Source organism: Lonchura striata, chromosome 1, assembly GCF_046129695.1.
Source record: "Lonchura striata isolate bLonStr1 chromosome 1, bLonStr1.mat, whole genome shotgun sequence".
NCBI lineage: Eukaryota > Metazoa > Chordata > Aves > Passeriformes > Estrildidae > Lonchura > Lonchura striata.
Window position 1 is genome coordinate 30,000,097 of NC_134603.1, and position 25,336 is coordinate 30,025,432.

General features: G+C 36.8%; 1 protein-coding gene across 2 annotated transcripts in view; it reads right to left on the reverse strand.

Moving 5' to 3' along the window:
* Positions 1-645: 645 nt before the first annotated feature.
* Positions 646-25,336, reverse strand: part of PKIA (cAMP-dependent protein kinase inhibitor alpha) — a 43,694-nt gene continuing 19,003 nt past the window's right edge. Inside the window, exons 1-3 of one of the 2 annotated variants that reach the window (XM_021550570.3) lie at positions 19,735-20,027; positions 8,078-8,255; positions 646-3,193 (exon numbers count right to left, since the gene is read on the reverse strand). In XM_021550570.3, the coding sequence (XP_021406245.1) occupies positions 3,114-3,193; positions 8,078-8,228 (231 nt within the window). In that variant the 5' untranslated portion in view covers positions 8,229-8,255; positions 19,735-20,027 and the 3' untranslated portion in view covers positions 646-3,113. Of the gene's footprint in view, positions 3,194-8,077; positions 8,256-19,734; positions 20,028-25,336 lie in introns of those variants that run through there. The other variant, XM_021550569.2, reaches the window with a different exon arrangement.

The following is a 25,336-nucleotide window of genomic DNA, read 5'->3' on the forward strand; positions in this document are numbered from 1 at the left end:
ACCATCCCACCAAAGCCAAACCTTAAGGATAAGGAGTATTCTATTATGCTGATATTCCAGACCTGGCTTTGTTGTGTCTATATAGCTTTTTGGGAAGATCTTTCTAAGATAAGCATGGATTAAACAGATATTTAACTATAATGAACACAGTAAAATAGAAAGAAGATACTGGAAGAGAAGCCAGAGTATCAGGTGAACTGAAAAAGAAAACTAACAAAAGCAAAAATAACTCAGTCAAAGTCTGGTTCTGCCATCAGTGTCCCGGTTATATGATGCAATTACACAGAAGTAAAGGTGTGAATATATTTAAAGTAGTTCTTCTGTAATTGCTTTGGTAACAATAATACACAAGATACTGTGCTGTGACTTGGCACAGACTAACCACATGTTTACATTAAGTGAGGCCAGCTTATAGATGACACAGAAATATCCAAAATTAGGACAGCAAGCACAGTTCAAGTGATAAATCAAACACTTATACACTTCTGGGGGAAGAGGAACATAAATAGCCTTTTACTCCACTAAAATTAACAGTGCTATTTTCCATCACAAAGAAATGGGTTTCAAAAACCAGCAAAAAGCCTCCATAATTTGTTGAAAAACATGAAAAAAAAAGAGGAGAAACAGAAAAAAACAGGTACAAAATAGAGAGGAAAGGCTGAAATTAATTTTATTTAACAACACAAAATAAGAAGGAAAGTATACTGAAATAAAGAAAAGCAGTGAAGGAAAATAAGGAAAACCATCACTTTAACATACTGCAAATACTTATTTCACTATTGCCTTTTTCTGCAACATTTTACTGATGATGTTTCATGGCTCATCAATAAAGTAACACTATAAAAAAAACTCTACAATCCTATTTCCTTCTGGCATTTGTGCTAGATTGACAGTAACTAGTCCATGACAAAGGGCAGCCAGTTCAGCTTGAACATTTAATGCAAGAGCAAAAGGGGGAGAAATAATTTTAAAAAAGGTCAATAATAATGTGTTAAGTTTGAAAGGAACACCAAGTGAAACAAATTAATAAGAATTGTTTAAGGATAACATTATTTCCAAAGCAAATAGACTACTTCTCTTACCAAGAAGATAGGGCATTTGACAGCAAATAAGACAGCAAGGCATTCAGCTTCCAAACACTAGAAGGTGAGAGTTATTATTACACACATGAGCCACAAGCATACGGCTGGCTTGTTTTTTATTAACACTAATAAATGATCTCATAATACTGATCAGAAGTGGGTTTTTTTCCTCCATATATCTCACAAAAAATTTTCAGGTGACAAGTACTATGATACATATGGTAGAAACAAACAGCTGTGGCCACAAAGATGTTTTGTTAACTGATGATTAATATATTCAGGAAGCAATCACACTATTCATTATTAAAAGTTTACAAACATTAAAAAGTGCATAACATTTGAAACCAACAACACAAAAATATATATAATATATATACTATATATAAAGTGACATCACCTCCTATTAATAAAAGAAAACAAATCTTCTGACCTTGTGATTGGTGCTTGTGTGATTGCCATGGTTTACTATCAGTCACTCTCTTCACTCACCTTAGTCACACAGAGGTGTGGCTGCCCCATTTTGCAGCATTCAGCCTCATGTATGGCCTTGTGTATTGGAGCAGGACAAGGGGGAAAAACAAATCAATTAGCAATAGCTACTGCAGAACAGGTAATTAAGTCATAGATATTTTAAGTGATGTCCTGGATGGACAAGCTATCCTGGTATTTTGATGAAGGTCCAGTTTGGACTGTCATTTTGGAATAGATGAAGTGGGAAAAAATCTTAGTCATTGGGTGCTAGATGCCAAGTCTCTCACCTCCCTTTCCAACTCCAAGCCACAAGGCTACTGTAGAAGATTCTAGCACTTGGCTGTTCTGGTGCATCAGTAGCAGGCTAGTGGCCGTGCAAACTCAACAGCCTGGTCAACTGAGGCAAAGGCAAGGAATAGTAAAAATCCAACCCCCTGCTGGATCCAGCCCAGGAGCCACCTATTGGACTATACTGCATTCTAAAACTCATTTCAGAATACATAATTGGCAATAACCTATGCCAGTTATTCTCCCATGCGTAAACAAGGCCTATCTGTTACAATGTGAATCAGGAAAACCTCTAGCACCATGGAATTCATTTGAATTTTAACCCATATAAGGTTATAAATGTATCCTTAAAACTACTGTAACAATAAAATACTCGGCATAACATTTTAAAAAAATATCTCAGAGAAAGATTAAGAAATTGGGACCAAAATTAGAAAAATGGGGAAGAATAACATAAAAGATCCAATCTGAGTCTCTGATATGCAACTAACTACAGGCGAGTGGCAGAACTGTACCAAGGACACAACACACGCTCAAGTATTCACATTAACAAATCGTTTTGAAGGCTCATCTAGTAACAAATTAGAGTGTTGCTTGTTGCTGAGTCATTTAGGTTTAGGTATAATCAATTTAGCGGTTGACGTTTAGATCTATCATATGCACATCACCACCTTATGCAAAAAACCAGCCCTTTCAAAACGTGTGGTAGAAAAATTCACAGTAACAGAAATATTCTTCATAAGCAGTTGAGAAGGGGCAGTGTGGAGCATCTAAGTCGTACAATACAAAAACCATTGTAAATAACAGAGCTGTAAAACAGATGCAAAGTTCTAAAAACAGTGCTTTCTTTACAGTTCTTATAATGGGCAAACACTTTGGCCAGAGAATTTTAAACTCTGAGGATCACACAAGACTTTGCTTAAGATACACAATTAGATCCTCTGATGCTTCAAAGGCCATTTGCTACAAGATTTACCTGTTCTACTTTCTAAAAGTGTTCCCATTGAGTAGTCATTATGAAGGGATCCATCTGATGACACTATCCCAAAAAATCAATACACGTTCAACCATTGCTAATGACAGAGGTAGAGAAAATTCTGTCTTCTGTCACAGCTTGTACCCAGATTTCTAGCATTGTGTTGAGTGCGTTCCAGCAGTGAAGACACATGCACTTTCTTTTCTACCAGCTTGCTCATAGAAACAAATTTGTTCCAGCACACTCTTGTAGCCTGAAAACATCCAGCAGCTGCTCCACTCGGTCAAAGTTGGATGTCAGCTTTCTTGCTTTGCTGCCTCCCCTTGGGCCTCCCCGGTTTGCTCACTTGGATTTTGTTGTGCATCTCCTTCTCCTTCTATAAGATAGGAAAAAAAGGATGAGTAATCCACCCTAAAATAAAGAGAACCCTGATTGTTCATCCATCAGTTTAAAAAACAAAGTAAAAAGAAATTGAAACTGAAAAAACTCTTTACTAAGATAGCTATACTTTGTTTTAGAAAGTGTCTCTTGAGATGGAAATTCCTAGCTGCAATCACAAGTATCACCTTAAATAAATACCAAAGGTATTTAAACATTAATGAATTTAAAAACAGTAGAATATTTTTGAAAATGTCTTCGCTATGATGCTATAACAGTATAGGAGAAAAATACACCATTGCGCCAATCTGAACAGAAGCTGCTACAAAGAGATACAACTTCAATAAAAACAATAGTTTGTTAAAGCTGCTTTAGTTCTGTGTATCCATTTAGAGCATCATGTCCACAGTGTCCAGTCCAGCTGTCTCACTGCAAACCACAGAACCACCTGAGGAACAGATCACATCCTACAGAGGCACAGTGAGCAGGCAACTCACAGACTGTCTAAAGAAGGCTAAGAAAAGCATTGCCAAATGCTTTTACTATTTATATGCAAAGTATTGTATTTTACATAGCAATTAAAGACCTCACAGGTTCAAGCAACAGGAAGGTGAGTGCAAGCGAGACACAAGTCCCTGAACATTGGACTGATCAGCTATAGATACATAACAACAAATAATGTTAAGACATACATTGTCTCTTGTATGTTGCAAGGATTCTGAGTAATTTGTACTGAAATGTAATTTTTACTTGATAAGTTAAGGGAAGAAAATTCCATGCCTAGGCTGTAAGGAGGTTTAGATAGATGCAGCAGTGCCTGTTAATTTTAATCGATAGATCTTTAGAATGAAGGCAGGGTTCTCAATGCAGATATTTATTGTTTCCTCATTTCAGATGACATGGTGCATCTGCAGATTTATTTCTTTTTATAGAAGTAAGCATCATAAACGCCTTCTCTTTTCTGTGTAGAAGAAAGGGCACATTGGTAGGGAAAAAAGTTCTTTGCCTTGCAAAGAACATTGCAAACAGCTTAGACATGACAGATGTGTTTTGTGTATGCACTGAGTAGGCAGGAGAATGCCTCAAAGGATACTGTGAATTATCACATTCAACCTGATGAAAAGTTTCATGAAAAGTCAATTACCTATTAAACAGTGAGGTTTGTTCTGTTCGTTATGGGTTGAGTAGTAAACACACAATTGTTTTGCAAGGCACTTTCTCAGAAAACTCTTCTTCACTTTCACTTCTCAAATTAGAAAGGATTTCATCAGGATGGATCTACATGTGATTATCTACTATTGGACAGAAATCTCTTTTGCCCCAGTTGTCCATACACTTTCTCCAAACCTTCTACATTTTTTCTGATACTGCAGAAGATGCAATGAGTGTAATTTCAGGGGTTTATTTCTTTTTTGCCTTCTCTGCCCTCCATTTATTCTGACTACTACTATATGGGCAAGCCAAACTTTCCTGGTGGAAATCTTATTAACAAAAAGAACAGGAAAAAAAATCCCAAAACTGAAAAGCAAAAACACTCTTGCAAGATATTTGTGTTTAAAAGAAAAATCACTCCTAGACAAAAAGCCTAAACATTTCACTACGTTAGTGTTAAACACAGAGCACAAAGATTCAGGGAAAGAGCACTATGGTTCTAATATACCACTTTCTGAAAGATTCTTCTCAACTTGCTGAAAAAAATCACTAATCTAAATCCATTTAGTCTATGAAACACTATCTTCCTACCAGCTTTTTCTTTCTACTGGCAGAGCTCTCCTACTAAATGCTTTAAAATATACTTACAGAGATAAAGTTGCTTTTATTCTGAGAATGCCAAACTGCTACAAGATTTTCGATGTAGTTCTGAGAACCCCAAAACTGCTAAGCACATTGCTGTTCTTCCTTTAAAACCTGATGGTTAGAGACTCTCAAGAGCAAAACTGTACTTTTTACACAGCATTTTGAAACCATCAGGTAGTGTTAGAAACAAAACTAAATAATACAATACTCTAAGCCACAATACAGTTTTGTGAGTAGGTCAGCTGGCTAGTTACCAGCGCTGATAATGTACAGCTTTTAACTCAGTTTTCTTCCTGTAACATTACTGACTCTACAGTGTCTATCACTATTTCCCCTGCTTACACCCAAAACATTTCTACATGGACTAAAATCAATTACTTTCACTCAATAATTTCTAAAGTCAGTTATTCATTCCAGTTATGTAGGTCTTTAACACTCTATTACCCCCATTATTTGTACAAGCTTGGACCACTACAACTCTTACAAGGAAATGTCCTTTTCTGTATTCTATAGCACCTAGAAAAGCACCAGTTTGGTTTAGAGATTAGATCTGCAGAGACTTGTCCTCATTCACCATTGTACTTTTACCTCACTACTTCATTTAGCTACAACCTGCAAGATCAAGCTTCTTGGATTGCACTGGTCACCCTGAGAGTGTTGAGCAGAACTACCTGCTGATTTCCCTGCTAAAAATCTTTCTTTTGCTTCTCTCTTATGATTTCTCTTCCAGTTTTTTATCTATCACATGTACATAATGTTGCTTTTACTTAATTTATATAAAACGTCTTGACACAGTCCTTGGAACCTGTATTTTGGTGTTTAGTAAAAATATCCACTCCACAGATAATAACGGGTTGTTATCTTGCTATGGACAAAGAAAACTGGGACAGTTGTTTTGAAGGGAGAGTATCATACAATAATTATGCTTATTATACATAATTATGCAGTAAACTCTTGATTATCTGTCATTGGCTCATTGATGAGGGGATTAACCAACTCTCACTTCAGGTATCAGCTACTGAGTAACAGAAAAATACATTGTCTTTGAACAAGTCTCTAGTGCTGTTAAAAACTCTTCTGTTTTTTTACAGGAAACGTATCTTCAGGCTTTTCAAAGTGAATGTACTAAATATGCTTGGGTAGTTCAATTTACATATGTTTTATAACCACCTTTTCTTTTTCCTTTAACATCTGCATTTACCTACTCTGCCATTACTCCATGCAGTTGAAAGCAAACACACTTGCAGTTTTCCAAGAAAATGCAGCTGTAATATGAATAAAAGGAAATAATCAAAACTTGATGTCTATATTTATATAATTAACTTGTCCTCAGCATAAATTGTTTGACATGCACCTTGAAAGAAATAAGATATAGCCCCCAAATGTGTTTTCTTCTTAATCCTGTCAGAGGTGATGCACATATGCATCCTACAACCATTAATATATTCTGAACTGGGATTTTACATGCAAAATATTTTTCAGCCTCTCTTGATTTGGAATGACATGACATGATAATACACTAATCCTCACATGAATGCTAGGTAAGACAATACCTTTTCCAGTATTTTTTGTCTAGAGGCTTTTACTTGGCCCCTAGTTGTACTAATCAAATAGAATTTACAATTATTTTCATTTTATCTAATGGAAACTGAATAATCCTCTGAAGAAGTATGCAGACATTTCTCTGTTTCTACTAAATAAGGTAATTTTATGAACAGCTCTGTATGTTTTTCTGCATTGTTTAAGTTACCTGGGCTTCAAAAAGGATCACCAAGAAGAACTAAAGAAACTCCTGAAACACAATTCTGGTTTATAAGAACTCCACAGTTTAACTTAAAAATAGGGATTGTTTTTATCTTCTAAATGGACAAGATCAAAGACTATTTTGATAAGTGTAAATCTGAGACTGAACGTTGGCATTATGTAATTCAAATTGTATCTAATTTTTATTTTTCCAACATTTTACACCTGTCTCCACTAAAATAAAACAACATAGCTACAAACATACTTATAAAGCATTTGTTAAAAATATAAATAAAATAAAGGCCCTGCCCAGATAGAATTGCATGCATATAGAAGAATCTCTAGGTCATAAACTGGCAAAGGAATGACTTAGGATGTACTTTAGTCCAGAAGCCAAAAGAAGAAGCCCTCCTTCAAAACAGCACTACAACCACTCAACACCATGCTGCCCACATGTGCCTGTCCTGTGAAGAGACAGCATCTCAGAACTCCTGTCTTCATCTCTGAGAAAAGTATGTACATTAACAGGGCAGCTGCTTATCAAGAGTTTCATCTTTGCTGCATTTATTTTCTTCTGCAACTATTAAAATAAGTAAAACCATGCCTTCCCTAACATCTGAAAAGGGTTTTCTAATATCTGTAAGATCTGTTCATTAGCTGCTACTCATCTAACATAAATATAAATACCCAGTCATATTACTATTTTTATTTCATGTAAGGTCCACTCTCCCTACCTCCTCTTAACTGAATATGCAGAAATATTTAAAAATGTTGGCAATATTAAAGATTTAGGATTTCATCACTGCTTATCACCTTAAAAGAAAGACAAGTACCATCAGAAAAGAGAAAGAGGCAATTTACTCAGAAACAAAGTTCCAGGTAAAAAAGCAATAATGAATTCCTATTGATCTGTCCTTTGGCAGCTGAAAAAAAAAATTAATTTCACAACAACCTTTCAGCAGATACAAGGCTTCTCCTACAGGCTTCAAATCAGAGAGATCCATTAAAGAGTATTACGCAGACTTGGGTTTTAATAAAGACTTCCTTATTTTCTTCCTTATACTCTAATTTTCATAAAATTTTTGCCTGATTTGGAGCCTGCCTAGGCACTCACTGAATGACAACTTTTGAGTAAAGCTCAGGGATGTGTTGTACTTGCAAATAACCACCCTTTCCATTTATGAAATCTGTGATTCTTATTGCAAGCAACCAATGTTGATTAGAAAAAAAAAATTCTTCTGCTGAGAAACAAGGGAATAATGTGGGCACATAAACCATGCTTTGTGTACTAGTTTTCATTTTAGTTTTAAATAAATATAATAAAATCCCAAAACATACTCACCTGTTTTATTTATATCAAGCTCTGATAACTTTAAGGCTAGTTCACTAGAGTTCCCACCCGGAGAGGACACAAGGATGTCATGTAATGCATTTCTTCTGCCTGTTCTTCCTGAAGCAATAAAGTCTGCATATGTAGATTCCACATCAGTCATTGCTAACAAATATCCACATAGCAGTACCTGGATGGGAGGAAAAAAAGAAAAACAAAAACCACCACTTAGACCACCAGAAAAGCAAATGATTTCATGGTTAGGAATAGAACTAGAAGTACCCATTAAAGAGTAGATTAATGCATCTTCTTTTAATGGTTAGCCAGCCTCAAAATTTAGAGAAATTAGAGAAGAAACAGAGTGGAAAGTAAAAACATTGTGTGTATTTTAGGCCATCTGTATTCAACAGTATTTTAACCAACTTCATTTTCCATGCTTCATAAAGTGATAGTGAGTACTTTATAAAAGCAATGACCTCAGCAACATAATTTCTTTACAGAGTTGTCTCTGCTTTTAATATTAGCTGAGATGTAGGAGGTAGGCAGGGGGTGGAACAAAGTTCTTTTCTACAAAAAGCAGAGTGTAACGAGTAAAAAAGTACAAATTGATAATGCTTTTGTGTGCAGAAGCTTGTGCTCATACACAAGACACAGTTATGTTTTGTATATTTTCTTTCCTGTTAGTATGAGTTTTGGCATGATATACAGACCTCTTCAGGCTCAACTAATGTATTTTGGTGTGGCAGTTTCCCTCATGCAAATGCATTACCAAAATACGCCTAAAATGAGTGGAGATGTGCTACCAGAGCAAGCAGAATAGCTAAACTAGAATGCAGAGGTTTGAAAGCAGTGCTCTGTGAGCTGGGTATAAACTCAGAACTTCTTTTCATTAGAAATTATTTTTCCTGTCATTATGGAATAATGTGATGATGTGCATTAATGCAAGATCTGACAAAGATACAGTTAATAGAATATGCTACTTCAATCTTGGTAAGAGAAAGAATTGCCTCTCTGCTGCAATATATGCTACAGATCTAAGCTAGTAGAATTCTATTTCCTTATAAAATGTCAAAGACTATGGGGAGGAGCACTTTCTTTCACTGATCACATTGCTTTTACTGTAGTTTCATGCGTATGTGTCTAAGGTTTCCTGCAAGATGCTAGGCAACCATGCTTTCCTCATGTTTTATGTTTCCATGTCATAGGGGAATCAGAGAAGCTATTTGCAAGAGGAATACTTTAAAGAAAAAAAACAAAAAACCTCTACAGAACTACTAAACCAAAGCAGCTCCCCCAGTTGTATGCTTCCTTCATTACTAAGTGGAATTTCTCTGGTTTTGCACACTGCAGACAGAGGACATGGCTATACAGGCAGCAACTCACAGATGCCTACAGTGAGAAGCTTTAGCTGTTATTACCAAAATAGCCAAAATTTCACATTCGCATAGAATGGACAAATCTTTTTAATCAGTTCCTATTGCAGTGGCTGGATGTTGAATCAGCTTCGGAAGTCATCACGAACATTAACAGCAGCAAAAGGTTCAGCTTTTTCTCTTCAAATAAACCCCCTGATTTTTTATAAACACTTTTTATTTTAAAAATAGATACAAAAAAAAGATCAAAAACAATCCTTCTCTACCCTCACCTCTGAATAACTTTACAAACCCTATTCACTCCTCATCTTCATTCCATTCCTCACCTCCCCAAATTCAGTCAGCTGTATGAGGGTGTACATATGTGTGTGAGAAGCCAAGAAAAGGATTCTATACCATATTTTATTTAGTCTAAATATAACTACATCAAGTATCATTGCAAGACTGACGGACTTGAAAAGAACTTCACTGCTATCAAGCTTTGGTGTCCCATGCCAAACACTAAATGGCTGACAGTCTAATTTTACTCTTAAGATCAACCACTATAATACAGGAAACTGCTTTAAAAAATCAAACCAACAAAGAAACAAAAACTCTAACAAACCAACAACCAAAAAATAAAAATCAACCTACAAAACATAGCAACACTACCTAGGGAGGGAAAAGGGGTCAACACTGACTGAAAGCCTGCCTGACACACAAAATAGCACAGTGCCTCTGTTTAATAACAAAAGCTTTTAAGAGAACGAGACCACATGCATTTCTTCCTCTGAACTGCTTTCTTATTGAAACACTGCAAGAATACTGAAGCAAGTGAGAAGTCTACCATTAGTTCTTTGCCCGAGGTGCAGACACTGCAATGCCAAATATATCAACCATGTAGTAATGCAGCATGTAACTTGCAAAGGCGAGGCAAAACAATGAGGACAGTTTTTATAAGAAAACAGCACAAGTTTTCAGACTTACCTGACCCACTCACTGAATAGCATTCACCAAATCAGAGACTAAAAGATTTTAAGCAGAATTCACTTATATTTGTGCATGCTTTCTGTTGCAAATGACTTGTAGAAAAGGAAGTGCAAACCATGAAAGCAATCAACAGTATCACAGGCTTAGATTTCATATTAGTGTAGGACCAGTCCAAAGTCACCGTAGCTATCACCACCCCTATGAAGACATCAATTTATTTTTTAGCATAGAAAAAACTACCAAATAGTTGTTTTCTTTTTTTCTTTGAAAGGTGCATATGAGTGCATCGGGCCCAGAATAACTAGAGAAGACTATGACTGAGGTGGAACAAGCTGCAGAGCTGTAAGACTTGCAAAATAATCCAGGTTGTACACCATGAGAAATTCCCTGGATGTACAAACTGCACTCCACAGGATATGCTTCTGTAAGATTATACTGCTCTGGAAACATTCCATAAAAATGGAGAACACCAGGGGAAATCTCAAGCTTATTTAGTTTCAGCTACAAAACAAGCTATAAATCCATGGAAAATATGCTTGTAGAGAATTTGTTTTTAAATGTTCATTTTCTGTATGCTCAATTTGGGATTACTAATAACATTCTGATCAAAAATAATGTTATCAAACGTACATTTATGACACTTCCAAATTTTCCTGTCTGTGTCTCCTCCTAAATAACAAATACCATTCTGTTTTGTATTGGCATTATCTTGAGACATTACTGCATAAATATGGAACTCCACTGACATCACCCAAGAGCTCCCCTTCCAATGAATGGCTCAGTGCCCAGCAGTTTGTACTTATTCACTGAACCAGTCGTTAAAGAATTAACATTCACTTCAAAAAAATCTTTTTTTCCCCCTTCAGTCTCTGTGGAAGGAGTGGATTTGCTAATAACTCTGTGAAATATAATTTGAATTTCCTAAATAATTGCGTTAACAGGTACTCCTGCATTAAAGATTGTGGCAGTCCTGCCAGTTCTACAAATTTGAATTTTTCAAAAAGTTGCAAAACCAGTACTCTGCTATGTGAAATTAAAGGAAACGAGGGTTGCAAAACTCACTGTTTCTGCCAACTGAACCAACAAACTGAAGAAAGAGGCTCTGAGAAAGTAAGGATTAATGAAACCTGCTGTTGGAAGACTGGATTCCTTGGTAACTGATAAGATACTATCCTATCAGAAATCCCCCCCAGCTGTGCTTTACCTTTCCTCCCATGTAGAGTCACTATGTCTGATAATTTAAGGTTAGAGTTTGCATCACAGCTCAGGGGATTTTCATACAGCATCTTTTATTTTTTCAGATTCTTAATTTCATAAACATCTAGAAATGTGGGTCTCTCAGTTTTTTTTCCTTCTTTTTTCCTTCCCAACTCCTTCCTCACAAAAAGTTGTGCTCAAAATTATTTACTTAAGAAATTACAGAGGATGAGAATGGTAAAATTGTTACCTTGGATTTTAGACAGTCTATCAAGACATGCCTGTATTGTTAATGAATATTTCGTACTGAACATAAGGGGTAGAGTAAGTATCCAAGGAATACAGAAGGAGAAAAGAAGGATGCCAAGGATAGGTTCAACAAGGCCAAGTGCTGGGTCCTTAGTTTGCATCAGAACAGCTCCATGCAATGCTACAGGCTGGAGGAAAAGTGGCTGGAAAGCTGCTCAGTGGAAAAGCACCAGGAGATGCTGGTCAATATCTGTTGAACATGATCCAGAGAGTGCCCAGGTGGCCAAGAAGGCCAATGGCATCCTCACCTGTATCAGCAATATTGTGGCCAGCAGGACCAGGGCAGTACCTGGCACTGGTGGAGCTGCACCTGAATCCTGTGTTCAGTTCTGGGCCCCTCACATCAAGGCACTGAGGTGCTGGAGAGTGTCCAGAGAAGGGCAGTGGGGCTGGGGCAGAGTCTGGAGCACAAGTCCTACGAGGAGTGGCTGAGGGAGCTGATGCTGTTTAGCCTGGAGAAAAGGAGGCTCAGGGGTTAGGGTTTAGGGATAGGGTTATCGCTCTAAACTGCCTAAAAGGAGAATGTAGCCAGGCAGAGGTTGGTCTCTTCTCCCAAGGAACAAGTGACAGGATGAGAGGAAATGGTCTCAACTTGCACCAGGGACAGTTTAGATAGGATATTGGGAATCGTTTTTTCACTGAAAGGGTGGTCAGGCATTGGAACAGGCTGTCAGGGAAGTGGTCAATCACCATCCCTGGAAATGTTTGAAAGATGTGCAATGTGTCACTTAGGGCCATGTTATAGTGATGTTTGGTTATGGTTTGGATTTGATGTTCCAACTTTAATGATTCTATGATGAGAACACTATAATTTAAAAGGTACAGAAAGAATCAGTATTTGTGTTTTCAGAAATTTACCAGAATACTCCTTTAACTCCACAATCTAATTTATGTTAAATTTTCCTTTCCACGCTATATATAGCAAATGTTATCCCACAAGTCTCTGAAGGAAACTTTCAAATCTCTGCAGTTGCAAAAATAATCCTAAAAATTTACTGATGAGTTCACAAATGTAATCCAAATTTGACTGTGTTCCATAATCATTCAGTGAAACCCAGTATTACACAGTGACACTGCTCTCAAGGGTTTGGGAGGAAAAGTACATTAATTATGTGGTGTACCAGCATGAATTAAAAATCAGTGTCTTTACTGCTTATGGACTAGAGGTGCCTAGGGTTGTTGAACTTAAATAAATCTATTTAAGGGACTAAAAGAAGCCCAAGGGAATCTGAAGTACCTGTGCTAATTGATATTTATTATTATTTCAAAAGGAAGACAGAACAAGAGCGGGCACTTGACATACATACAGCTTGTCTATGAATTTGGCACATACTGTGGGCAAGCACCAGAGAGCTGCCATTTGCTTGGCAAACCTGCAGTGTAAGGCTAAGAGGTAAAATCCTTCAATGAATGCTCCCGCTCTTTCTCCATCTATGCTTAAGGGCAGCATCAAAAAAAAAGATTTTCAAGTAAAAATCTCATAGGCTTTGGCTGCTAAATGTTGTATCACGATCAGCACATTATTTAAATGTGATTATCTATATTCAGCTTTCTGGGGAACAAAAAGGAACAAAAAAAAAAAGGAGAATTTGTCATTTAATAGCATGTCTGATTTAGAGAAGGTGCATAATTATGCTTTTAAAATAAATTTTGGTTCCAAATCTAGCCTAAGAGACAGGGCTACAGGGCTCTTTCCAGTGAGGATACAGATCAATTCCACAGCAATCTGTACCTAGATTTCTACCTTATGCATTGTCTACTAAGCTGAAAGCAAAATCAGAGGAACAATTTAACAAAAGCATTTTTCTTCCACAGAGATTGTATTTATTGTGTTATACAACAATGTGCTTTTGCACAGACACAGATGAACAGGAAAATAGCATTAAATCTTGAAAGCCAATTAAGAAAAATATTAATAACAATGCAAGATACTAAGCTGGGCAGTATTTTAATCTGCATTTTGAAAATCCAATTAATGTAGTTTGTGTCTGTCTGATGTTTCTGAAGTGACCAGCTCCTTGAAATAGTAATGCAGAACACATCATTTCCATTTGACAATTAGCATACTTTTAGGGTGTACATTCTATACATAGCAATCCTAGTACTACTAAGATCTCAATAGAAATTAACAGGCAATTCAACTGGTTAAATAAAACAGAACAAAGAAAATCATCACCTGAATTTTTTTTCATAAAAAAAATAAGCTTGTTTAAACCTGAATAAAAAAAGCACTAAGAAATTAGATATCCTTCAGCTCACAACCTACACAGGGAGATCATTCACAAAGACAGTTAATAGGTTTTCCTTCTACGTTAACCAAGTTGAAGTCTTCCTAAAGAGATCTACAGAACTAAAAGCCAAATAGTTACAATTCTTACCATGTCCTTGCTTAGGCAAATTTCATTATGCCCATGACCATAAGAATTTGGTCTTTCATTCACCACTTAATCTGAGTTCACAAATCTAGCTTTAACTTCCACTGTTCCATAAAACTGGGCAGAGAATAGCAGTAACAAATAAATAAATAAAAAAAAAACTTACAAAAAACACAATGAAGAAATACTACAGAGACCTTGGTTCTTTGGAAGAATACAGTGCAGATATCATTGATGGTTTGTGGAGTTATTTTAACATTACAATAAATGTTTTGATATTTTGAAATTAACACCCTATGGAAGAAACTAATCACAACATTTAAATATCTACATATGAACACTATGTTAAGGAGCAGAGAGGGTGACCTAGAATCTACCATCACTGTTCACTGCCTAACCTAAGGAATACAAATAGAAGGCAACATGTGTTTGTGAGAAAAAGCATCTACTGCTGTGTGACTTTTTACTTGCAGTTTGTGAGTGAACCTCTTGGTTTGTGAAAGGAAGGAGCAAGTTAAAGCACTACTTTTCAGGATGTTCTGATACCCTCTATGAACAACTAAATCCATTACAAGCACCTTATAATCACCGAGATGGATAAAGGCCTCAAGTCAGGTGAGAACATTTTAGCTCCTCATGTGACACACACCTGGCAGCCCTGCTGAGCATTCACACATCTATCTTAGCTGAAAGGAGGTCCATGTTTTAAGGGTCTAGGAGGATGAGGCCAGGTATGCAGCACCTTAGAATGCTGTGATGCTCTGAACCAAGGAACACAGGCAGAACAGTACACTGAATAAATACAGTGTTTTCTCAAAAGGACTGGTTTCAGTCTTTGCAGAAAGCCTGTCTACTGGGGCCTTTATACGGCAATTCAGAAGCACTTCTTAAAGAACAGTGAGATAAAATATGCTCATGAAAACTACAACACAAAAATCACCCCTCAACAACAACAACAGGCTCTTCCTCAACCAGTCTGTTGAGAATTCATAACTGATTGGCAGCTTGGAAACACTCTGTGCAGAAAAGACAAGAATTGCTGTAGAAATGTGAAGTTGATGTCTGCTTAGGATCAGGATGTTTAGCAGAGGGATGGGGATTAGGGGGGAGGGAAATTTGCGTGGGCTTTGCTCATGAAGCTCCTAACCTTGCCCTTAATTCAGGATTCATGCTGTAATCAAGTTTGTTCAGATACTTCTGTCAGTAGTGCCAGCATTCACAGCCTGTGATTTAAGGTATTGATCAAGGCAGGTCCTATTAGGTGAGACTCCGTTCCTTACAGAACTTGATATAAGCACTGTAGTGGCTATTTTTGTCTCCTTTAGTCACTGCTACATACAACAGACTGTATATGGCTTCACGGGGGAGAAAAACTCCAAAATATTGAACAGTCGTGATCAGTAGCCTGCAAATATTTTGGGCCAGACTGCTGTAAGCCATTGTCTTTCTTACAGACAACTTTCTACTGAAAAAACTAAAAATACAGGTTTATCAAACTTTTAACTGAAGCTCTGATAGCAAGATGGTTCTGTGAATTACCCACAGACAGGTATGATGAGCCTTTCAATGAAAGGTACATAGGCAGTGATGTGGAAGCCACTCAAGTAAAGGGTTTTCTATGAAACAGATTTCCAACTTTTGGCAGAAGTTTAATGTTGTGGAAGGGGCTAAGAATGAGAACTTTAGACCATGAGAACTACATTTGTTTAGTCTTGAGGAAATAAGGTTTTAGGGGACACCTTATCACCATCTGTCAGTATGTAAAGGGTAGCTAAAAATAAAATGGAGACTCCCTTTTTACAAGTCACATGGAAAAAATGAGGGGTATTGAGCACAAGTTACTACTGAAGAGACTCCAGTTGGACACAAGAGGAATATTATTCACAGTCAGAACCCTTATCCATTGGAATAATTTCTCCAGTGCAGTGGTGGATTCCCTAGTATTGGACACCTATAAGATTCAGCTGAATAGGGTGCTGGGCCATCTTGTCTAGAGATGCTTTTGCCAAGAGAGGTTGGACTAGAAGATCCTTGAAGTCCCTTCTAACCTGGTATCATATGATTCTATGAATCCTAACTCTAGATGCTCTAAAAGGATTTTTGTCCATTGAATTTTCTAATTCAGCATCCATAAAATGCTTATTCATAAGATCTATTTCCCTCACTGTCTCTTTTTTTGTTGTTTTTTTTTTTTTTTTACTTTGCAGTTACGCATTTTGTTAGGTATGATTTTACTAGTACTATGGCTTTTGAGGTCAAAACAATAGCCCCCTCCCCCCCAAAAAAAACCAAAAGAAACAAAAAACAAACAACACAAAACCCAAACAAACAAAAGAAAATGCCTTCATTCTCATAAAAAAAAACCAACCTCCCCAACCAAACTAAAAATGATACCAACAAAAAAATCCAACAAACAATAAATGGCATAAAGGCTCTATGCAGTGCATTGTGGTCTTTTCCATTTAAATGGGAACCAGCTGCGTTTTCCAAAAAATAGCTCCATAGCACAAGGCATCCTCCATTTCTTTATAAAAGCTCAAATACTCAGCTGAACTATAGATTTGAATGGCTAAACATTCCTAAGTAATTCACTACAGTTGTTGCAATTCCTAACAGCAAAGCATGAAACTAACATGAAGATTCATGCTCTTTTGTTACAAGCCAAGAAATGTAGCCCATCTTTTCTGTATTAACTTATGCCCAATCTGGTGAAATACTTTGTTATGCACAATACAGCTTTGTTATGCAAAGGGTAAGAGCTTGCTCTTTATTGTTTTAAAATATCAGTAGAGGTAATGGCTAGCAAGAAGATATTAACTAGCATTGCCAGGACTTATCTATGCATATGCTGGGCTAGGGGAATATGATGGCACTTTAAACCACAATATGGATGTGAAAACACAATATAGATGTGAAGAATCAGATTTCAGGTGGGGTGGTAGCATCCAGAAAGGGTAGTCTGTCTTCAGAACAGGGCCAGAAATGAAGAAAAAGGCATATGGAGATGAGGAGGAAGCAGCAATCGCCTTATATAATTCAAGAGTTCAGTTAGAGAAACCAGATTATAACCAAAAAAGAAGACTGTTGTGGACCCTTCCAGCTGCACTACCAAAAAGCTCCCAGTGGGATAACTTGACTCAAGGACTTGACACAGGGCCACTGATTTGAATGCAGGGCTTGGCTCCCCCATTGCAGTGGGTCACTCCCATTCCCAATTTAGCTGAAGTTTGAGTTTTGTTATGTTCAGCATTCTGTCAATTTGACTGATATGTTTACAACATCTACAACAGCTGTTTGCAGGTAACAAAGCCTTTGGAAGGGAAAGCATACAGTTAGAACAGCAAGAAGAAAATGTCTAGATAACAGAGTCATGACAGCATTTATAACTTAGCATTTCTAACAGGAGGGTGCTCCAGCATTTTAATAAGGTTTCTTCCACACCTATTTGCTATGCTTCTTCAATGTTTCAGTATAATGTGCAGTCTGCCTACCAAATATTCAAGATATCTAAATGCTCTACAGTTAAGTTGTCTTTAAAGTCTTCCTTATTATTAAAACAAACAGCTGTCCCCCCTCCAAGACACTTTCACTCAAATCTTTAGGGTAATGTAAGCTACTAAACAGAAGTAGCATTTGTTGTATTACATATCTTCTCAGCAATTTCTAGTGAAATAGCTCAACTGTTTGCATGTGATTACCTTTAAAATCATGCAGTCATGACTCATCAAGAAAATATGTGTTGCAACATCCAGAACAGAAAAGCTTGGGCAGTGGCAAACACTGTACTTAAAGGAAAGGATTTGCCTTTTTTTGATAGCAAGATCAACCACAACCATGTATTTCTAAATACTAAATATTGGTTCCTATATTTTCTTTTAATAAAATTAATTACCCCTCACAAAAAATAAAACTGCTATAGGATAATTTGCTTCTGTGAACATCTCACATTTCATGTGCAAGCCTGGAGTTTCCAATAATACAACTAATGACATCACATTTTTCAGTATTTGCAAAGATAAATACCACTGGGCTAGCCTGAAGACCTGTGAACATGAGACATCTAAAATATATTTTCAATTCCAGGCACAGGAAAAAAAAAAGCAATTTATAAAATAATGATTGATGAATTGTGGCACAAAGACATTCACATTCCTGGTTTATCAGGTCATCTTTTTGATTTGTTAATAACCAATTGCCTTTTCCTTTCTTTTTTTTTTGTCCTGTGGGTGGCATTTAAAACCTACTTTACATTTGAATTAATTTTCTCAGGCATCAAGACGTTCTGCCTTTTAATTACTATCTAGAAGCTGCAAAAAAAAAAAAAAAAAAGTGAACAATTTGGCTAACAGCATTTCAGTTTTTTTAACTTAAAAGCAGTTCAATTTATTATACCTCAATAAATAGATTCACATTTTATATTGTATATAATTTCACTTTGGTTTCTCCTGTTCTCAGCCTTACATTTTTCAAGGTTTCCATCATTTTTGCATTCTGTTCCCATGTGTACACTGACTACTTTAGAGACTAAGGACTGCCTGGCTCTGTTGCTATGCAACCACATAGCCTACTTAGGGCTTCCTGAAATAATTGTCTCAAATGTGCTTTTTTTAGACTTGTTTCCAGCAGGAATACTTTACAGATTCTTTATAATGGACCACTGATATTACCACAATGTTAGATAGTGGTCACCTGGGAAGTATTGGTAGCTACTTAAGATTTAAAAAAAAAGAATGTTACTTCTTGCAAAATTCTGGACATACCTGCTGCATTTTCTCATGGAGGTAAATATCACAAATATTTCTATATTTTTTTCCATATGATATTCCTGTGTATGAGAGCCACACATTTATCAGAGGAAAAAATTAATTGTTCTTTGTTTCACTATTTCATTCAAGGGAAAAGTCCTTTATTTACAATATGCCACCCACCACTCAGAAAAATTAACCCTCTTTATATAAAGTCTATTAAAAATTTAATAATATCAACAGAATGAACACATATGCAAATATTCTTTATTGTAATTCTTTATCAAATAAGTTGATGTTAGAATTCTTTTACGAAAAGGTTCCAAATTTTTAAATCACACTATGGATGCCACAAACTGGACCTGTATTTGCTTTTTGAGGTATCTTCAAGCAGCCCCTGAGAAACTGTCCCATGAAACCTTCAATTTTTCTAGCCTAAAACAGAATTTTTCTTTTTACAACATTCTAGTGCTCCTGCTTCAGGAGTGGAAAAATATGTTCTGTTTTTTTACAGCTGGTGTAATTGGGAATCTTAAGTTAATTTATCTCTGTAAAAATACATAGAACAAAAAAAATACAAGTCTCTTAAAAAAAAAATGATTAATTCCAGAGAGCCAAACATCTTAGAATACACCAGGCTGAGGGATCAAAGCACAGAGGTCTAACAGCACAGAATATTTTAATGAAAGGAAATATTTTACCTCTTATTCTTTTTTCTCTCTTGTTCACCTTAGCATGTTCAGCAGCAGTTGCATCTACAGAGAGCAGCGTGTCAGTCCAGAATTGTGATAAAGAGAAAGATGTTTGTCAGGGTCAGAGAAAATAAGAGCAAGGTTTAAATTAAGGTCCCTGCAGAGGCAAGTCCACCTGCAGTCTTTTAAAGGAAGCGGGGGAAGAGAGCAGCAATTTCAAAGTGTTTGCAAGATCCTAAGTCTTAAAGATGACTTTTTCTTAAACAGAGTGGACGGTGCTAGGCTTCTCAAAACCAAATGCAGGAGGTGGCGTAAAGGGGTAATTTTCCATATTCATATGCATAACCACATACATGCATAATAGCCAAGCTATCCAAGAATATGAGTCAGCAAGGTTTAGTGAGTGGGACTCTCCCAGACTTCAAGTCTCTATTCTTTAAATCCACGTAAGTAGTACAGCTCAGATTCAAATCTGTAACAATACTGTTTTAAAGCAAAGATATCAAGACCTGAAGAGCAGCAACACTTGGAAGGATCTCCTTTGTGGCAAATAACCAATTTGAAACTTAAAAAATGACCCAGAATCAGGTGGAAGGGAAGACAACATTAATAAACTACTCTGTAATGGTGAATTATGTGCAGTTTGTATTTTATACTTTGTATTTTATAGTATTTATGGGCATTTCAATGACAGGCCAAATAATTTCTAACCTAGCCAAAAGAAATCCCTTATATTTACCACAAAATGCTTGAAGATAGGAACCTTAACAACCTTTTTGCATGTCCATGTTTAAAAAAGAATTTAATTAAACAAAGAGGAAAAAAAGTGAAACAAACTACAAGTCTCTTGTTAAATAATCCTTTGTCACCTAGGATCATTTTGTTCACTTTGTATTGAAACCTATGCGCTATAGAGTACTTTTCTGGTAAGTTTCCATGTGCTAGAACTAGAAAGTAACTAAAAAAAAAAATGTCTTGCATAGATTAATATTTAATTAGCAATTGAGCTGCATTACACAATCTGTCCATGATACTCAAAGATGCATTTCTTGATGCAAACCCAGGTACCCTGACAAACACAATACCCAGCCACAGTCAAGGAACATACAAGTTCTGCAAAACACAGCTACTTAAAATCACTGTTATAGCTTTGAACCTGATAGTCAAATATTTCTCTTTGCCCCAGTTTCAAGTGAAATTAAAGCTCAAATACTTATATTTGTTTAACGTCCCAATTCTTCATCTACACAAAGAAAATGCCAATTAGGGCAATTTACAAGCCATTGATGGGAGCATATAAACAAGTAGAATTTTCTGGACTCACAAAGCTCACTGATTTCAGCCAACCCTAACAAATTGCTCAATAACTTTAAAAGATGGCCTATTAAAAACCACATACAGTAGACATTTTATATTCATGCCAAGAAAAGTTATCCAACAAACACTTATTTCCTGTGGCTCAAGTTCTTAATTCTACCTTGCAATTCTCCCTTTTATAGAAGCTGCTGGCCACTAAAAAATGTTAGAAAAGCCTAAGAAGGATCTGAACATGCAATTCCTGCCATATGCATTAACTCAATAAAATAAAATAAAGAGCAAGCCATAGTTTCTTGTTATGAACATAAACACACAGGTATAAGCAGAAACAGGAGAACTTACAGAAACCCTTCCTGAGAGGAATTAATGTTGTCAGACTACACAAATCCATCTGTATCTGAACAGCTTACTTGGGCTTCAGGGCTATACAAATTGCAGATTTCCTCCTTTCTACTACCTGCTTGTGGATAATGAAAGGAAGTACCAGCTGTCTGCTTACAGTAAGAATGCGTATGTGGGCAGAATACTTCTTAAGACTTCCAATTCTTAAATCCTGGCACAGGGAAGAACCTTTCAAGAGCAAGAAGCACCCACAGATGTGAATTCCTGGATACCATATTCCCCATAAAAGGCAAGCTGCAGGTATAAACCCAGAGGAAGAATGTAAAAATAGAAAATAAGTTTCTCAATATCTGAGGCCATCTCATAGTCATTAAGGAAGTGTCTTATTTGAGTAAAACCTAAACTTTAGCAATGAAGAGAATAAAATAATTAAGTAATTGGGAGACAGTAAAAAGACATATGGGCAGAGCACAGTAAAAAGGTGCAAGAAAACAAATCCAAATGGACTCTCAAATTGAGAGGGAAGAAAATCAACTTGAAGTGTCTCCTGACAGAGATGGGACTTATTTGATTTTTATTTATTTAATAGTTGTCATTCCTCCTGGCAAAAATCTTGGGATGCTGACAGCGATCTGTAAGCCTCTATCCCATCCCAAGTACAACTCTCCACCTTTATACCTAGAAAAATATGAAGGACCATAACACCTGAGAAAACTGGTAGAAACCAGTAATGTTCCTATGCAACAGTTTGAGTGTTCAGGGTTAGAGAACTTTGAATATGATTTTATCTACCCATAAATATATGTATGTACACCTGCTAAGATGGATATCATTAAATATTCATTCCATCTGTATAACTACTTTTATCTAGACATATTTAGTAGTAGAGTCTGTAAGCTTAGTAGATTTCCCATAAGCTGTAAGAGAACTGCCTTACATCCCAAACCTTTGTCTATTTGCTTGTGAAATAATTAGCTTTAAAGAACCACTTGTGGGTTGACCTTGGCTGATGTTCACCCTGCTCTCTCACTCCACCTCAACAGGGATACAAGGGAGACAATGGTAAGATGAAAGAGTAAAGAACCAGTGGGTTGAGATGAAAACAGGGAGCTATTGTAGTAATTATGAGCACTAGCAAAACAGACTCGAACTTGGGGAAAACTAACTTACTGCCAATTAAAACAGGTTTGGGTAGTGAGAAACAAAGACAAAGTTAAACAAACACCCTCCCTCCACACCAGCCCCCTACCCTCCCTCACGCCCACTCTGCCAAGGCTCAGCTTTACTTGTCTAGTTTCTTACTCCTCTAGCCCTTCCCCAGCACCCAGCAGCAGCCCAGGGGATGGGGAACAGAATGTGCAATCACATCACTCCCTAACAGCTGATGGCCCTGCTGCTCCTTCCTCCTCATCCTTTTCCTCTGCTCCAGCATGGTTCTTCCCATGGGCTGTTCCCACAGGCTCCAGTGTGGGCTGGAGCTCTTTCAGGAAACACCAAGGGAGCTCTGGTGTGGCACACAGGCAGACGCCTGGGAATCTGTTAGAAAAGAATGTAAATAAGAGGTTTTATCTCCTTATTGTTCACATTGTTTACAGTTAAGTTCTATCACTGTGCATCAAGCACTCTGCACCAACGGTGTGGGTGTGGTTGTTTTCACTTCAGGATCAATGGGTTTGGCCTGGATGAAGCTCTGTATAAAGAGCAATGCATTTTGAAATAAATCAGTTTTACTCTCCGCAGCCTTCTGAGCAGAGTCTCTTCATTCCCGTCCTGCCTCAACAGTGTCACTGCTACACTGTAATCTCCTCCAGTGGCCTGGAGAAACACATCCACTTCCTCCTTTTCCTTCAACCTTTGTGCTCCCTGTGCTGTGTCTCACTATCTTTGTTTCTCTTCTACCTGTGTGTTTAGGGTTTTTAAATTCCTTTGCTTAAATATGTTTTCCCAGAGACACCACTGTCCTGGCCGAGGGGCTCAGCTTCATCCTGTAGTAAATCCATGGAGCTGACTTGATCTGTGTCCAGCATGGCGCAGCCCGGGCCTTTCCTCACAGAGGCTGCCCCTAAGGCACCTCACCACAACACCTACCCAACAACAAAATTCCTCTCTGTCAGAAGACATTCAGTGGCTATAAATGATCCTAAGTACTTACTTTACTTTCCAGTGTCTTCCTTAAACTCCACTAACTCCTCTTTCACTTTCCTTCACTCAAGACTCAGAAATCACAACCATGTGTGGATCTCATCCTTGGTATCTCACAGCTGACAGGAGGCAGCCTCATTCCAAGCAAAGGCCATGTGGATCAGCATGTTAGCACCACCAGAGATAGGCAGTAAGGCACCGTTCTCTACTCACCAGCTTCTACCATCACAGACCAAGAAAATCTCAGTGCTCAAGATCGCTGTAGCTGTGACTTTTATAGCATCAGAATCAATGTGTTTTTCCCCAAAATTGTAGCCCTGTTTTACACGAGAGGACAAATAATTTTTCGGTTATTTTAAATATTATTAATTCAAGATTATCTTTGACATTTTTAAGTTTCTGTACCGAGAAAGGCAAAAAAGGAGTATGTAACAGCTTTTTAAACTTAATGGCTACTTTGAAGAAAGCATTCACTACAGAAACTAAATTACAAGTTTTTTTTCAAAATCACACCATATTATTCAATTGAACTAATGCCTCTCAGAAAGAGTCAGAAGTGACAGGAATGCAAATACACATGCAAGAGACAATATGTTTGTTTTTGGGTCTACTCTAAGCATTGATTAGCTTGTTCATAAAGTAAACATTCCAAAAGAGCAATAGGTGAAAAGACAACACTTGCCAATATGCCAAGTTTGTGTGAATAATTAGAGTATATAGAGACTCATATTCTCAGTTTCAGATGACCAACATGGGATACAAAGAACCTTATGCTTCAGAAATTAGTATGAACTAACTTTTGTAAAAGTATTTAGGGTTAAGTAGTGAAATAAACTATCAAATGCAAGGCCTTTTATCACTTCTGAAATTCTGACTTAATGTAACATTGAAATGCAGAAGACCAGCAATGAAATTTGAAGATAAAATGCAAATTTCAAGACCAAATGTTGAAGAAAAACCCCACTTAGATTTCAGCTCAGTCAGAAGTTCATCCAGGCTGCAAAAAAACATTTAGGGAAGAAATACATGGGGAGGGGGCAGGAGAGAGAAGGCAAAGATTTTTTTTTCTACTCCTATCCAATTAATGCCCACATTTTCTAACCTGCCCATTTACAACTGGATTAAAAGCTTCACTGAATACGTACTCCACAGGCATCCTTTAGGTCAAATTTTAACTTTTAGTGCAATACATTTGTAATTTGCTATCTCAACTACCAGGAATCATCTTTTCTACCTTCCTCTTTAACAAAATCTTCCATTGCTACTACATACCTTATACCTACAGCCTCTTCATAATCCAGTAGAAACACTGCCAGTATTTCCAAACAAATACCACTGATATTTGCACAACAGATAATATTCCATATTTGTTTTCATCAGACTCCAATGAATTCAGAGACAAAGCTAAAAATGGAAAGGCGATGTATCTTCAGTTCTGAAAAGCTTTTCAGCAGTCTGAATGAAATTACATTCTGATAAGACACAACTATATCATGCTCAGCCTCAAAGTCTTTTAAAACTTTCTGCACAAAATGCTTCTAACCTCCCTAAGTAATTTGCTTGTTAACCCTTTGTGGGGAGTACCTTTAAACAGGATTTTCAGAATCAAGCAATATTTTCTCCCATTTGTATTTTGCCACTTTGCTCAATCCCTTGTAAGGATTATTCAAACTCAAATGTTAGCACTCAAATATTAAAATCAATTAAATTAAAAAAACATTTATGTTGTGAATTATGAAATATAAAAATTTAAACATGCAAAGCACTGAAAGGGAAAAAAATATATCAAGAATCTGGAAGGCTAACTGCA